The sequence below is a fragment of the Primulina tabacum genome, chromosome 4 (assembly GCF_025594145.1).
Source record: "Primulina tabacum isolate GXHZ01 chromosome 4, ASM2559414v2, whole genome shotgun sequence".
Taxonomy (NCBI): Eukaryota; Viridiplantae; Streptophyta; class Magnoliopsida; order Lamiales; family Gesneriaceae; genus Primulina; species Primulina tabacum.
The window spans coordinates 16,149,802-16,167,693 of record NC_134553.1 but is presented as its reverse complement, the minus strand read 5'-3'; the positions used below and the strand labels follow the sequence as shown (position 1 = coordinate 16,167,693).

Genomic DNA, 17,892 nt, shown 5'->3' with positions numbered 1-17,892 from the left:
TTCACAAACCTAAGTCATTTCCTTAGTCAGTTTCACTTTTCAAATTCTTTTTTCTTCCACGATTTGTCCACGATTTTCATTAAATTTCAATTTTAAGTTAAAGATTATAAATGTATTAATTTAGTAAGATTGTTAGTTTTTTTGTTAGGTTTATAAAATTATAACCGTAAATTTTTTTTATTTTACGAAAAACAATAGCGACGGAAATCATAACAAAAACCGTCGCTATTAGCGACGGAGTTGTGTAGAAAAACCGTCGCAAAATTTTGTTTTACAACGATTTTTCAATGCTACGACAACGGTTTTTCACCGTTGTCTTTGAGCGCACCCTTTTAACCACAGTGCCTTTAACAACGGTTTTACAAGACCTACGTCAACAGTTTTTTACCGTCGTCTTTGATGTCTACGACAACGGTTTTTCACCGTTGTCTTTGAGCGCACCATTTAACAACAGGGGCTTTAACAACAGTTTTTTTGACCTACAACAACGGTTAAAAACCTTTGTCTTTCGCCTTTTTTCTTGTAGTGTTCGTACTCCCTGGATGGATGGAGTACGGGGTACTGTGGGCCTCACTCAAGATATCTGCTCTCAGGAAATCACTGCTAGGAACCCGTAATTAGTCACGATATCTGAATATGCCATACACAATTGTATACAATCTCCGGCCCTTAGCCTCATCCCTCTGCCTCCAGTTCTGAAACTGCTCGTCAGAAATCTGCCCTGGTTGGATCCGGTCCTTCAGTGCCGGCTATACTGCGAGGATAAAAAGACTTGGGGCATCGCCCCTGGAATATACTGCAAGCTCAAACCTCTGAATCTATGCCTGCAACGGTCTCTGTACTGACAACTGAGCGATCGCTGCATTCTTTCTTCTCAAGGCATCTATAACCACATTAGCCTTACGCGGATGGTAGCTAATGTCGCAGTCATAATCCTTCACTAGCTCTAGCCACCTCCGCTATCTCATATTTAGGTCTTTCTATGTGAAGAAGTACTTCAGGATCTTGTGATCAGTGAAAATCCTGCACTTCTCCGCATACAGATAATGCCTCCAAATCTTCAGCGCAAATACCATTGTTGCTAGCTCCAGACCATGAGTCGGATAGTTCTTCTCATGGACCTTCAACTGTCTTGACGCGTATGCTATAACTCTATCATGCTGCATCAGAACCGTGCCCAAACCGAGTTTCGAAGCATCTGTATAAACCACAAACTCTCCTTGCTCTGATGGCATAGCTGGAACTGGTTTTGTGGTCAATGCCTGCTTCAGCATGTCGAAACTCTCTTGGCACTCCGGTCCCCAAATAAATTTGGCATTCTTCTTCGTCAAGACGGTCATAGGCACCGCAATAGAAGAAAATCCTGGAATTAACTTCCGGTAGTACCCAGCTAGACCCAAGAAACAGAAGATCTCTGTCACACTCTTAGGCACTGGCCAATCTCGGACTGCCTTAACCTTACTGGGATCAACCTCCACTCCATCTCGGGATACAATGTGGTCCAAGAGTGCCACTATGTCTAGCCAGAATGCACTTACTGAACTTGGCATACAGCCGTCTATCCTGTAAAGTCTACAGTACGGTCCTCAAATGCTGACTGTGCTCTTCTATGCTTTTCGAATAGATCAGGATGTCGTCTATGAAAAATATGATGAACTGATCCAAATACGGGTGAAACACGTGATTCATGAGATCCATGAATATCGCTGGTGACTTCGTCAAACCGAAGGGCATTACTATAAACTCATAGTGCCCATATCGCGTCCTTAATGTCGTCTTATGCACGACAGACTCGTCACCTTCAGCTGGGGGTATCCTGATCGAAGATCTATCTTCGAGAATACTGATGCTCCCTGAAGCTGATCAAATAGGTCCTCGATCCTGGGCAATGGATACTTGTTCTTGACCGTGACCCTGTTCAGTTCTCTTTAATCAATGCAGTACCGATGTGCCCCATGGAGAAAATCTAGAGTGAATGAAACCCCTATCTAGCAAGTCTTGTATCTGATCCTTCAGTTCCTTCATCTTTGCAGGTGCAAGACGATAGGGTGGCTTAGAAATCGGCATGGTACCTGGCATAAGCTATATAGAAAAGTTCACCTCTCTATATGGTGGAATGCCTGAAACATCGTATGGGGAAACAATGAGGAAGTCCCTGACCACTTCGACCTCCTCTAGCCTCTGACTAACTGGCTCGATCACTGACACGATACTGTCCAAAAATGCCTGACAGCCTCTCCTCGTGACCTTCCTCGCACAGATGCAAGAAATGATGTGAGGCATCTGCTGATGTCTGGCTGCCTCAAATATAAACGGCTTACATTTGGGTGGTCGGACAGATACTAACCTCCGCCGAAAATCTATGACTGATCCGTTCGAAGAAAGCCAGTCCATACCCAAAATAATGTCGAACTCTGGCAACGACAGCGCAATCAAATCTTCCTGCACCGCATTTTTCTGTAAACGAAGCTCCAATTTCTTCCCTATCTGTGAGGTAAACATCTGATCTCCAGACGAAATCAAAACTCTGAATCCCAAATCCATAGCCTCCGGTATGATCCTAGTCTCTTGACAAAATATTTGGATATAAATGAATGTGTAGTTCCGGATTCTAGCAATGCATACGTGGCTACACCTAAAATATATCCTTCATGTGACAAAACATACCATCAAATCCGATCAAGTTGAAACTTAAGAAATTTTTCTACCAGCAGTTATCCCAAAATTCTCGAAAAATTACTAATTTGCTTCTAGTACTCAATCAGAAATATCGAATTTTTACCCTCAAAAATTTCGAAAATTTCAATTTGGCCTTTCAAGTTTCGAATTCTTTAAAATTTGTCCTTACAATTTTTGAAAATTGCATTATTGTCCCAAAAAAATTTCGAATTTTACCCATTTAAACCTTAAAATTCTCGAAAATTAAGAATCTAATCCCAAAAGTTCGAAATTAGCCCTTAAAATTTTGGTTATTGCAATATGGTCCTTAAAACCCTTAATCAATTCAATTTGATCCTTAAGCCCAACTATTTAGAACATGAAACCTAATTTATTCTAGGTTTTCAATCCCAAAATAATTCCTACAACAATCATATAACCCATGCAATCAAGGCGGTAAATTAAAATTCTTAAGCATAAATGTTATCGGTGATCAGTTTAGAGTCTGGCTTCGCCTCAGCCTCCTCCGCATGCATCACATACGCCCTGCCAGTAGCGGGGCCCTTTTTCTTGGGGCAATCTTCCACCTTGTTACCTTCCTCCTCGCATATGAAACATTTGAAGCTCCCCCACATACATTTTTCGAAGTGGAACCGGTTGCACTGCTTGCATGGCTATTTGTCCACCGGCTTAGGAGCCCCTGGTGCCTGTGGTGGTCTCTGCTACCTAGGCCTCCTAACCTGTCCCTGGGGCTTCTGCTGCCCCTGCTACCTCGATGGCCTTGTAAACTTCTTTTTCTGCGGCTGTGAGCTAGACTGGACCTGATTTCACTTTTGCTGCATCTCCATATCAATGTCCCTCAGGGCCTGCTCTGCCTGAAAAGCACAAGCGTTGGCCTCATCATAGCTCTCCGGTCTCATCAGCATAACATCTCGATGCAAGGTGAGTCTCATGCCATCCATGAAGCACCTCATCTTCTGGACGACATCTCTAGCAATAAGAGGCACAAAGTGACAGCCCATGTCGAACTTTCGAATAAACTCTGCCACAATCGAGTCCCCCTGGTGGAGACTCATTAACTCCCTCGTCAGGCGACCCCTGACATCTGCTGGGAAATATTTGTTGTACAAAATCTCTTTGAACTGACTCCAAGTGAGAGTAGCCAAATCCACCCCATTAGCGGCTCCCTCCCACCATAGTGATGCGTCGTCTCTCAACACGTATGTGGCACACATGACCTGGTCCCCATCCCTCATCTCCAGATTCTGAAAATGTAACTCCAATGACCGTATCCAACCCTCTGCCAAGAACGGGTGTGTGGTACCCCCGAACTCCTTCGGGTTGAGCCATCTGAATTGCTCATAGATGTCCGTCTGTGGTCTCGGGTCCTACTGCGTGATGCGATCCCGCCCACGAGATTTTTGATTTGTCCCGATCTTTGAAACAAGTAATTGATAGGTGTGACAATCGCCTCTAGATCACGCGGTCTAGCAACAATTAATCAACGATAGAAACAATCTCGTTCAAGAGAACCTCCAAAGAACCCGTCCTTGGCAACCCCCGTGATATTCGATTGACAAACGCCACAAAAGATAAATCTTTTGATAAGTTTGATTTGATAGGACGCAAAAGTTATAACGAAACTTAAGCTTGTTTTGAGAGAATTCTCAAAGAAAAGTTTTATATAAAACTCAATTAATGACTCAAAAGTTTTTACAATGATAGATTTTCGAGTATATATGGTTCACAAATCTCAAAGATATCAAATCTAGTTACCAAAATAATTAAAACTCTAATTTAGGAACAAATATTCTCGCCTAAAACTAAAGGGCATGGACCCCGTGTATGCCTCCGGATGAGGGTCCGTGTACACTCGGCCAAAATATTCTCCAGCAAACAAAAGACACGGACCCCGTGTACAGGTCTGTGCATGGGTCCGTGTAGGCTCGGTTTGCTTCATTCTCGATTGCGATGGGCACGGACCCTGTGTACAGGTCTGTGTAGCCTCGGTCGACAAAAATGATGCTTGAATGATAATCCTTTGGCTTCCGAACTGACTCCCATGCATCACGAACCTTTCGGCACTTTGCTCCTTGCCCGTGAGCCCTCTTTAATTGATCATACCACTCGATTTGCACCTCCTATCATCACGATCCAAATGCAATGCTCTATCCCCACCAAATCTACTACCTCGTCTCTTCTCATTAGCACTACCCTCAAGCCTATCCAACCTTTCATGTAAAGGCTTAAGCTCCTTTTCCCATATTCTATCAAACCCCCTTAACATTGTTTGAAATTGAAGATCGTCAACCATTATACCTGCAAGAAAATGTTAGTATAAAACAATAAAAGAATAAAGTTTCCTCACCACAAATTCTCACTAGTCACTCCAATGAAAATTCACTCGCACTCGTCTTTTTCCCTCACCAATAAACCTCACAACTCACTCCAATGAAAATTCACTCCACTCAAATATGTTCACTCAAGTGAGAATTCTCAAGGGGGCGCTTAAGTCTCGTGGCTTCCACGTATCAAACTTATGAGATCAATCCTGTGACGCTTGAAATTCGACTCACTTAGACCACACAAGAACAAGAACTCTGGAAATTGACTAGAATGCGACTAAATGACAAGGACAAACTTAACGCTGAAATATAAGCGCTAAAATTCCAACAAACACCCGAGTCAAATATATATATATATATATTTTTTCTTCTCTTTTTTTTTTCGGGTGAACAGTACGCTACAGTAAATCCGGCGTTGAACAGTAACTTCAGTATTGAACAGTTACGTGAACAGTAACTTCAGTATTGAACAGTAACTTCAGCCATGAACAGTAATTCCGATAAGATGAATAGTAAATCCGAAACGATGAACAGTAAATCGTCTGATGAACAGTAATTCCGGCAGATGAATAGTAATTCCGAATAGCGTGAACAGTAAATCCGAAACGCGTTAATAGTAATTCCGATGAATGAACAGTAACTCCGGCGATGAACAGTAATCGAGATTATTATTATTTTTTTGGTAGATTCAACAAATACGTAGAAATCGCTACACGAAAATCGGTATTGAAAATCCTACGAAGAATTGAACGGATACGCTTACTTGAATCAAAAACCAAAAGCTCTGATGCCACCTGATGCGATCCCGCCCACGAGATCTTTGATTTGTCCCGATCTTTGAAACAAGTAATTGATAGGTGTGAAAATCGCCTCTAGATCACGCGGTCTAGCAACAATTAATCAACGATAGAAACAATCTCGTTCAAGAGAACCTCCAAAGAACCCGTCCTTGGCAACCCCTGTGATATTCGATTGACAAACGCCACAAAAGATAAATCTTTTGATAAGTTTGATTTGATAGGACGCAAAAGTTATAACGAAACTTAAGCTTGTTTTGAGAGAATTCTCAAAGAAAATTTTTATATAAAACTCAACTAATGACTCAAAAGTTTTTACAATGATAGATTTTCGAGTATATATTGTTCACAAATCTCAAAGATATCAAATCTAGTTACCAAAATAATTAAAACTCTAATTTAAGAACAAATATTCTCGCCTAAAACTAAAAGGCACGGACCCCGTGTATGCCTCCGGATGAGGTTCCGTGTACACTCGGCCAAAATATTCTCCAGCAAACAAAAGACACGGACCCCGTGTACAGGTCCGTGCATGGGTCCGTGTAGGCTCGGTTTGCTTCATTCTCAATTGTGATGGGCACGGACCCCGTGTACAGGTCCATGTAGCCTCGGTCGACAAAAATGATGCTTGAATGATAATCCTTTGGCTTCCGAACTCACTGCCATGCATCACGAACCTTTCGGCACTTTGCTCCTTGCCCGTGAGCCCTCCTTGATTGATCATAAGTCCCTGCAACGCTACCATGATCGCATCACTGCGCCTGCCCCGTCAGTCTAGAAATGCCCTCGAGGACTCGAGTAGTTGCATCCGCTGGCGGTGGAGGTGGTGGTGGGAGGCCTTTATCGTCTCCAGTAGTATCATCCTGTCGGTCAGTGCTAAGGGCGCGTTTGGGAGGCCTGGTATTTAAATACAGTCCACATTCTAAACGTAACCCATCATGCAATTTAATCTAGTTTTTCAAAACATTTAATCCTTAAATCATGAAAGCAGCTAAACATGTATTGTAAATCATGTATCATGTGATCATGTAGGTGATAGCATTAAAATCTTTAAACTTACAGACTTAAGGCTTGAAGACTGAGTTGCAGAAGCTGGCGGTGGCACAACCCTATGTAGGACCCTTGCTCTGATACCAACTGAAACGTCTACTACATAAATTACTACCAGAAATTTTTTATTTTGTAAGCTCATTTTCGAAAATTTTATCTTTATGCATGCATGCAATAGTATCTGAAAATTTCACATTTTAAAATAAAATTATTCTACTAACAGATGAAAATAATGCATTTTAAAAATAGACAATTCGTCAACCCTCGACATACGTCTTAAAATAAAACAAATATGAAACGTGTTAAGTTCCTGATAACCATCAACGTAATAAAAAGAATGAGTATGAAAATATCCATCCACTCCTAACTCAAAACATAATGTGCGGAAATTACGGTCCTCGGGTTCGCGTGCGCACAACTAACTCTACTTACTCAGTCTTCAGCACCTCCAAGCTCTTGATCAATATGCTCACCTGTATCATTCACACCCAGTGAGTCTAAAGACTCGACACACCTGTAACGTTATGAAGAGTACATATATATGACATGCAACAGTGAAAAGTACTGTAATCAACATACATTTCATGATCTTAAAAAAAAATGTAAACGTAAACGTAATAAGACATAACGTGTCAAAACATGTCACAATATATCATCATATACGTGTTCATTTTCTTTAATTGAATTCAGTTCATTAGTTGTGACTTTCGTATCAGCTCTATTCGATGGATCCATCTACGTATAACAGTGGTACCCGACAGTGGGGACATCAGCGACAGTATTACCCTTCTACTGAGCATTTGCCTTACATATCACGGTATACATATTCGTATTAGTCACAACTAACGCCCATCCTTCAAAACATGTCATCATATTCATCACTTATAAAAATAATGCATATACGTAATTTTACTTAAAATCAAGCATGAAACGTATTTTTCATATTTACATAAAAAGTCAAATACATGATAACATAAAAATTTAAAACATGTCAAATCGTGTTTAGGTTGCTGCCAAGACTTCTAACTCGACCTGAAGACGACCACGCTTAAATTGTAATTCGAAGATTCCTAATCAAGCTTCGTATGACTCAATCTAACCCTCACTAAGCTTGGTCATAAAGACGTATCAATACCCAATGATACAAGATTGCTAAAACCAAAGCCCCTCAAACCCTGACTAGCGCCTAGGCGCTAACAATGTGGCGCTGCGGCTCTTGGTTAGCGCCTAGGCGCGCGGCATCACTGCTGCATCGCTACTAGTTCGAAGTCCAGGTGCTGCAGCACCTAAAGGGCAGCGCCGCGGTGCTAACCCTGTGACAGAAAAGCGTCCCAACATTACAAAACCAACATCTACCCTACTCTTAACCAGCTCGAACCAGCCTCGAACCAACACTCCTAGCTATACACTAGACCCCTCTTGGACCAATCTAACCAAGAACCCTAGCCCCATGAACGCTGTTGAGCTCTTTTTACCGAATGACACTAAACGAGCCCTAACCAAGACACCCCTCGACTTAATTTCCTCGACCGGCTTCGTGACCAAGGCCAGCAGCGTTCGAGCCATCCTAGACCCCGACTCAGACCCACCAGAGTCTGGTCAAAGGCTAGGAAGGTCCTTGCACAGCTGGCTCACCCCAAACTCTCGATGTAGTCACACCCGAGCCATACAACCAAGAATTACCGACCGGCTCTCACTAAGTCTCGACCCTCAACCGGCTCCAGCCCCTTGACACCTTATTCCTCGACGTGTACAGCCCCCTATGATCATGAATCGACAGTCCCTTACACGAACACAAATGAAACATGATTTACATGATAATTCAAAGCATTTTTGTGACAAAACGTTGTAGAAACGATTCAATATAAAAGATGCAAGCAATCCTCAAGCAAATACATATACATCATCATATAAATGGCGTGAATGAGGGAGGAGAAAAAGGGATTCATGACGTGTCTTTGCGTTAAAACGCTCGAAAACGTGAATATTAGGATGAGAACCAGAGAGGCGGGGAATGATTTCTCTTGAAAACCTTGAAGAACTCAAAGGTCTGCTACTGGAGTTTTATCGAATGGGAGGCTACTGAATGGGGAGGGGCGTCCGAGTGCTTTCTGCTAGGTTTAGGGTTGATTAGATGATAGGTTTAGGTTTATAAAAAGGTGTTAATGGGCCCTAATGAAGTGATTAAAATGGTTTTAGTCCCACTAAGCAGTAAAATAAATCCGACAAGCCCAAAAACACTCCCGAAAAATATTTTGTTTAGGTATGTTTTTGAAAATATTGCCCGAACACTCAAAAAGTCCTTCTACTCGATAAAATTTGCGTACCAGTTTAAAATACGACCCAGCGAGTAAAAAATACCCAACCAAGGCCCAATTCAAAAATTTTGGTTATCAAATATTTGGTATGCACAATATTTTTGTATTTGAAGAACACATAAAATGCTTCAACATTGCATCTTTAAAAGCAATGGAAAAGATAAGTAAATGCAATAAATAAATAGACACGAATTATTTTATAGATGTTTGGAGAGTAACAATTCCTACGTCACCCCTTCTTCCTTTTGGAAAGGATCCACTAGAAGACTTTGATTTATACAACACCTTTGTATAAACACATTTTAACTTAGGACTTATCTCTTGCCTAATTGAAACTTCTAGCAGACTCTAGATTGTAGGCTACAACCTCAGAATCCGCATAATGTTTAACGTCTCTTAGCAGCACTAAGAAAGGCGTGGTCGAGAGGGAGGATGATAAGGCTGTGGACAGAGGACAATTCTCATCCCATGTTTATCTGGATGGGAGTCGTGACAAGGTGATGGAAGTGAGGGAGCCCAAGGGGAGGTGGGAGAAGTCGCAAAGGGTTGAGTGCAGTACTAGATTGCCTTCGTGGGATAGACGAGAAGGATCCTCATCCAAGAGTTGACAGAGGTCTCGCTCGTCCCCTAAGCGTGGTCAAGGCTCTCCATGGATAAATAAGAGGATCGGGGAGCAGAGAGGGGAAGGTCGAGGTCAAGATGTCCCTCAGGAGCCCGTCGAGCCGAGGAGAGGAATGAATGAGAATAACCACCCTACGAAAGGAATGATTCATATGATCTCGGTGGGTGCTACTGATGGAGACTCTGGGCGAGCTCGGAAGGCACATGGGAGAAGGTTGGAGAATTTTGAGATATCTAGGGGTGTAGACTTACCACAAGACCCCGTCATCAGTTTTGGACCGGAAGACCTCCGAGGCGTTGTGACTCCACATAACGATACCTTGGGGGTGACGGCCACTATTGCCAATTATGATGTGGCGAGGATATTTATTGATAATGGAAGCTCCGTAAACGTCTTGTTCAAGAGCACGTTGGATCAAATGAAGGTGGAAGGATTCGAGTTTGAGCCAGTCTCCACCCCGCTGTATGGGTTTGCAGGACATGCCATCCCGCATTTGGGTCAGATTATTCTTCCCCTATCCTTGGGGACTGATCCTCGACGGGTAACAAAAATGATAGTCTTCACCGTGGTGGATACTCCGTCAGCGTATAATAGAATTCTAGGACGGCCAGCCCTGAAAGATTTTAGAGCCGTAGCTTCCACTTGTCATTAGAAGCTTAAGTTTCCTGTAGGAAAAGAAGTTGGAGTCTTGTACGGGGACCAAAAAGTCGCGTGTCGGTGTTACGAAGGGGTAGTGAGGGAGGAGGGAAAAAGAGCGCCTGTGGAGGTTAACATGATTAGGAAAAGAAGAAGTAGGTGACTTATCCTGGGGAGGTGTAAGAGGTGTAGAGAGGAAAGTTGGAGAATGCGCAGGGCAAGGCATCAGAGAGACCCTGAAATGCTTACCACCTCAGAAAATATTACTCTTGAATTTATTGTTGATGTATTTTGGTTCTTAATTTTTCCTACGTAATCGGTTGAAATTTAATAAAATCAAATTCTTCTTTTCAGTTCAATAATGTTGTTGCATTATGAAAGTGAGAAAACTTTGATTTCGTGCTAAGGTGTCGCCTAACAGAGGAGTTAGAGAGCAGAGTTGGGGAGAAAAATTTTATTTTCAACTAAGGCATCACCTAGTAGAGGAGCAGTGTCGAGGAGAAATATTTTATTTTCCTGCTATGGCGTCGCCTAGGAGAGTAGCAGAGTTGGGGAGAAAAATTTTATTTTCCTGCTATGGCGTCGCCTAGGAGAGAAGCAGAGTTAGGGAGGAGAAAAATTTATTTTCCTGCTAAGACATCACCTAGCAGAGGAGCAGAGTTGGGGAGAAAAAAATTTTATTTTTCTGCTAAGGCACTGCCTAGCAGAGGAGCAGACTTGGGGATAAGAAAAATTTTAATTTCTTGGTAAGAAACCGCCTAGCAAAGGAGCAGAGCTTAGGAGGACAAAAATTTTATTTTCCTGCTATGACGTCTGTAAAGGCCCGTATTTCGTATTTGTAATTTTGCGGAATTATTTAAAATTTTTCTCTTTAAATAAATAACATGCATCATTCGTAAAATAAACTGATAAATTGATTTAACTTTAAAATAACAGCGGAAGTAAATATTATGTTTCAAAACAACAACTTAAAAATCATTCGACGTATTAAAACTGAGTTTGAACATAAAATAGTGAATAAACTGAAACATGAGGTCCTCGGGTTCCTACTACTGCTGACCCAAGCTAGATCACTGGTCCCCGCCCTCAGTCTCGACCTCATCAGTACCTACAACAATAAAGTCTAGTGAGTCTAAAGACTCAGCATGCATATATCGTGAATAACAAGTAAATATATCATAAAATTTCGTGCAACATAAAAATATCGTATCGTAAAGCGTAAGGTAAAAATCATGTCATGAGTAATTATAAATACGTGCATATCTGAAAATCAAACGTAAAAGCTTTGCTCGATAGAGCTCTGTCATAACATATCATATCGTAATTTTTTTCTGGTAGAGATAATGTTTCTATGCAAGTGGCCCATAACATAACATGAACGTCTGATCAGATTAAACCACTGTATACTGGGCGGTAGAGATCATCACAGCCCTTGGACTGGATATCTGTACCATACATAATCGTAAACCGGTCGTAAGTCACCGGATGAAGCAATCCCATAAGCGTAAGGTGGCCACAAGTCATATCGCATATATCTCAAAAATAAACATTTTATATTTTATGCACGTAATATAATTATAACCCTATTTTGCCGGAGGAGTTGGATCGTTCCCAGGCTTGCTGCGACCTAATTCTAACATGAGGAACATGTAAATAAACTCAACTTGACCAACACTTTATAACCGAACCAAAAACGAGACAATTACGCCCACAAACTTAGTATCCAACCATGGTTTCGTACCAACCCGAACCAACATTGAACCATCATTTAGCCATGATTAAAATACACCTAAAATGATGGAAAATACATCCTTAGGGCTGTAATACACGAAAAATGTGAATGGAGGCCAAAATCGTAAAACGCTCTTTCGAGAGTCACTTTGGCACATTGCACCGTAAATTATCGTACGACCTCTAAACTCAACCAAATCACAAACGGCCAAAAACATGACCTTCCTAAGTCATTGAGGTACTGTCCAGTCCATGTCCATAGGCTAAAAGCCAACCAAGAACTCGAACGTGACCTCTGAACCGAAGACAAAGTTGATGTCATAACACAGTGGCAGCAGCTGTGCTTCCTTGCATGGTTTGTGAAACAAATTGCCATTGGGGCTTGAACCACCGACCAAAGTCTCTTACCAACATCCTAAGGTGTGGCTTGAACCATGGCTAAGGGCACTTGGCCAACCACAACTCAAGCAAAAACCTAGGACAACTCGAAGCTCAAACCGAGGGCATCAAAGAAAATTCTGTACTATGCGATGGTGTGGATCGCATGCTGTCTCGTGTCATTCTAGTGGCCATATGATCGACCATAACACAATCTAGACATCATGAGGTATTGTGTGAACCATGGGTAAGGTCTAGAAGCCAACCAAGATCCACCCAAACCTCAAGAAGCCGAAGCTTCACTCACACAAAAATCAGAAACTGAAAACCGAAGGGGCACTTGTATTGTTTGCTTAAAATTTCGATGGATCCGTGAACCAAGCCTTGAAATGCCATCTTGGTCATGTACTAAACATGCTAAGGGAGGGTTATAACCATGGCTATAGTCCATAGAACAGCCATGGTTCGAATACACCCCTTAGACAACCAAAACACAAAAATCAAGCCTTAACTTGCAACTATGGGAAAGTTGCTGTCAAGTCTTGATTCCTGCGTGCATGGCCTTGAACCAATGGACCAACATGACTCCAACACACCCTAGTAAATTCCTAGATGCAGCCTTGAGCGCTTGGAACCGAGCCAATCCCTGAAATCACAAAACAAGCCAACCCGTGAAGCAACAAGGGAGAGCCGAAAATACTGCACAGATTTTTTTTTGAAAAGTTGCTGTCCAATTTCAGTTTTTCTTCATGAATCATGAACATAGTGTTTTAAAATATTTAAAGGACTTGATTGAAGAGAAATGAATAATATAAACATGCCTGAAATTGGTTTAAGAAGAAAACAAACACTACGACGGACACGGCGCGGTGGAGACGGAGTTTTCTTATCTTTTCTCTCTTGTTTTCTTGTTGATGGTTCACGATTTTTGGCTGCTGGTTTTGCTCTGAAATTTGAAGGTAGGGTGGAAGAGAGTGTTAAGGAATGAAGGGGGAAGGTTACTATATAAATGAGGAGGTAGAATGGGAAATCAAATCATTCTATCCTAGTTGCTAGTGAGATATAGAATGAGGTGTGATATCATGGGATTGAGGGATGATTTAGGGGGAGTGATGGCCGAGATTCTTCATCAACAACAAGGCCAGAATATTGCTTAAATCATTAATTATTGGTGATTAAAAATGAAGGGATTATCATATCAAGAAAGGATAAGGAAAAGTGACAAAAATGAAGAGTTGCCTAACATGTAAGGATTTTATTGAAGGGGGCCGAAATTTGATGTTTGAAAGCAAGGAAAAATATTGCTTAATTATTGAATTTTAACTCCTTAAAGTTTTAAACACTTATTATGTATTTTAGTGAATTAATAAATTAAGTTAGGATAATAATTTTCTTGCATGCATGGCTAAGTCTTAAAATAAATTACTAACATGTTAAGTAACAATTTCTTAAATAAAATAGGCTTAGATTAATTTATCCCAATTGATTACACATTTTAATTTAGGCTTTTAATTAATTATTGGACATAAAAGAACTTATTTACTACTTAACTCCAATTAATTAAATAAATTCATAAACATTCTTTTACATTAAAATAAATTATTCTTTGGCTTAAATTAAATTTCAGGAATATTTTCTTATTATTAAATTTTATCTTAATACTCCAACTCCAGTCCGACCTCGCGTATTTAACCGAAAAGATAAAACTAAACTTCTGCGATGTAAAATAAATGATCATGACTTAACAAATTTCCATAATATAAAAGAAATCATTTTTAATTTAAATAATAGTAATTATGCATGGTTTATACGTAATCTGATTTACCGGGTTCTACAACTCTCCCCCCTTAAAAGAAATTTCGTCCTCGAAATTAAAACTTATCGAATAGCTCGGGATACCGACTCCTCATTTCTTGCTCAGATTCCCACGTAGCTTCCTCTTCCGAATGATTAAGCTATTTGACTTTAACTAACTTCACCAGTTTGTTCCGAAGCTTCTTCTCCTGTCTGTCTAGGATTTGCACTGGTCTTTCTTCATAAGACAGGTTCGGAGTGAGCTGCAACGGTTCGAAGTTCAAGACATGCGAAGGATTCGCCATATACTTCCTCAGCATAGAGACGTGGAACACATTGTGTACTCCGGCCAGATTTGGCGGAAGAGCAACACGATAAGCTAATGTCCCAACTCTGTCAAGGATCTCGAATGGTCCGATGAATCTCGGACTAAGCTTTTCTTTCTTCCCGAACCGCATGACACCTTTCATAGGTGCTATCTTCACGAAAACATGGTCACCAACGACAAACTCCAGATTTCTCCTCCTCTGATCCGCATAACTCTTCTGTCGGCTCTGAGCTGTCCTCAACCTATCACGGATCTTGACTACTACATCGGTAGTCTGCTGAATAATCTCCGGACCCAATTATGATCTCTCCCCTACTTCATCCCAATGAATAGGCGATCTGCACTTACGACCGTACAGTGCTTCATATGGAGCCATACCTATAGACGACTGAAAACTGTTGTTATAGGTGAACTCTACCAATGGCAACTTCGACTCCCAACTCCCTGAGAAATCGATGACACATGAACGGAGAAGATCCTCCAAAATCTGGATAACTCTCTCTGATTGCCCATCTGTCTGAGGGTGGAAAGCTGTGCTAAACAACAACTTCGTACCCATAGCCGAATGCAAACTCTTCCAAAATGAGGAAGTGAATCTAGGATCTCGGTCACACACTATAGAAACGGGAATACCATGAAGTCAGACTATCTCTCGGATATACAACTCCGCATACTGAATCATGGTGAAAGTCGTCTTAATAGGCAAGAAGTGCGCTGATTTGGTAAGACAATCAACAATCACCCAGATAGCATTTGATCCTCTGACTGACTTCGGCAGGCCGACAACGATGTCCATGGTAACATTCTCCCACTTCCACTCGTGAATAGGAAGAGGCTTGAGCATACCTGCTGGTCTCTGATGTTCCGCTTTCACTAGCTGGCACGTCAGACACTCGGATACAAAACGTCTGACTATCCTTCTTCATCCCGGGCCACCAATACAACAACTGCAGATCTTTGTACATCTTCGTACTCCCAGGATGAATAGAGTACGAGGACATGTGGGCCTCGGATAAAATATCTGCTCGAATAGAATCACTGCTAGGAACCCACATTCTGTCTCGATATCTCACAATGTCGTCGCTAACTGTATACAAGGTACTGCCCTTGGCCTCATCTCTCTGCTTCCACTTTGCCAACTGCTCATATGCTGACTGTCCACTGCGAATACGGTCTAGAAGAGAAGACTGAATCGTCAATGTAGATAGACGGGGAACTCTACCTCAAGGATATGTCTCTAGATCAAACCTCTGCATCTCAAACTGAAGGGGTCTCGGAATCACCAAATGGGCCATCACTGCGACTTTCCTGCTCAATGCATCTGCCACTACATTAGCTTTGCCCGGGTGGTAGCTAATGTCGCAGTCATAGTCCTTCACTAGCTCCAACCAACGCCTCTGACGCATATTCTACTCTTTCTGCGTAAAGAAGTACTTGAGGCTCTTATGGTCGGTAAAGATCTGGCACTTCTCTCCGTACAAATAATGCCTCCAAATCTTCAAGTTAAAAACTATGGCTGCCAACTCTAGATCGTGGGTAGGATAATTCTTCTCATGGGTCTTCAACTGACGAGAAGCATATGCTATCATCTTCCCATGATGCATGAACACTGTGCCTAAACAGAGCTTCGAAGCATCGGTATACAAAACGAAATCTCCGAGCCCTGACGGCATGGCCAGTACTGGCGCTGAAATAAGAGCTTGCTTCAAAGAATCAAAGCTCTTCTGGCACTCATCGCTCCACACAAATTTTGCATTCTTCTTTGTCAACGACGTGAGTGGAACTGCGATAGAGGAGAATCCCTGAATAAACTTCCGATAATATCCTGCTAGCCCAAGGAAAATACGGATCTCTGATGCATTCTGCGGCACAACCCAATCTCTGACTGCTGCAACTTTCGCTGGGTCTACCTCAATACCGCTGCTAGAAACAATGTGGCCTAAGAACGCCACCTTCTCTAACCAGAACTCGCACTTACTGAACTTTGCGAATAACTTGTGCTTTTGCAAGGTCTGCAATACTGCGGTTAGATGTCTGCTGTGCTCCTCATGATTATTTGAGTAGACGAGAATGTTGTCTATGAATACTATCACGAACTGATCAAGATAAGGCTGAAATACGCAATTCATGAGATCAATGAAGATCGCTGGCGCATTCGTCGAACCGAACGGCATCACAAGGAACTCGAAGTGGCCATAACGAGTCCTAAAAGCAGTCTTGAGAACATTGGCATCTTTCACCCTCAACTGGTGATAACCAGAATGCAGATCAATCTTCGAGAATACTGAAGCTCCCTGTAACTGGTTAAATAAATCTTCAATCCTCGGGAGTGGGTATTTGTTCTTCACTGTTACTCTGTTCAACTCCCGGTAATCAATGCAGAGCCTCATCGAACCATCCTTCTTATTCACAAACAAGACTGGCGCGCCCCATTGTGAAAAACTCGGGCAAATGAACTCCTTGTCAAGAAGTTCCTGAATCTGCTTCTTGAGTTCTGCCATCTCTGTCGGTGCTAATCGGTACGGTGCTTTTGAGATCGGTGCGGTACCTGGCATAAGCTCAATAGAAAACTCCACTTCCCGCGCAGGTGGCATACCAGAGACGTCATCAGGAAACACGTCTAGAAAGTCCCTAATAATTGTAACATCGGAGGACGACTGACTGGGTGCTTCGGGAACAGATACAAAAGTCGCTAAAAACGCTCGACACCCTCTACGCATGAGCTTCCTAGCTTGGACACAAGGTATAATATGCGGTAAAGGAAAGTACCTGTCTGGTTCGAATAAGAACTGCTCTCTCCCAAGCGGTCAGACTAGCACAGATCTCCGCTGGAAATCAATCAAACCCTATTCTTTAATAGCCAGTCCATCCCCAAAATGATGTCAAACTCTGACATCGGCAATATGATAAGATCCGCATAAAAAAGATTACCATGAAGTTCGAGGTCTATGTCTCGGATCACATTAGTGGCTGCCAGCTCCTCTCCAGAAGGCAGTACTACCGAATATGCTATCTCTAGCCCAATGGTCTTGACCTTGAGGAAATTTGCAAAGGTCTCCGAAATGAACGAATGAGTAGCCCCTGAATCTATCAAGGCATTTGTAGCTGAACCAGCTATAAAAATTCTCCATGAAAGGTTGGAACATCATGCTAAACCAATAATTAAAAGAAATAAACTTGTAGACATGCGAAGGTCAAAGTTCTTCTAACCTAAATTCCCGAAATAACGCTGATT

General features: G+C 41.8%; 2 protein-coding genes across 2 annotated transcripts; both read right to left on the bottom strand.

The window, feature by feature from the left end:
* Positions 1-2,082: 2,082 nt before the first annotated feature.
* On the bottom strand, positions 2,083-2,544 carry LOC142541872 (uncharacterized). The gene is made up of 2 exons (XM_075648330.1): positions 2,348-2,544; positions 2,083-2,251 (listed from the first exon to the last, which is right to left on the bottom strand). Exons 1-2 carry the CDS (start codon positions 2,542-2,544, stop codon positions 2,083-2,085), a joined length of 366 nt encoding a protein of 121 aa, XP_075504445.1.
* Positions 2,545-3,485: 941 nt separating this feature from the next.
* On the bottom strand, positions 3,486-3,914 carry LOC142541871 (uncharacterized). The gene has a single exon (XM_075648329.1). It carries the CDS (start codon positions 3,912-3,914, stop codon positions 3,486-3,488), a length of 429 nt encoding a protein of 142 aa, XP_075504444.1.
* Positions 3,915-17,892: the final 13,978 nt, after the last annotated feature.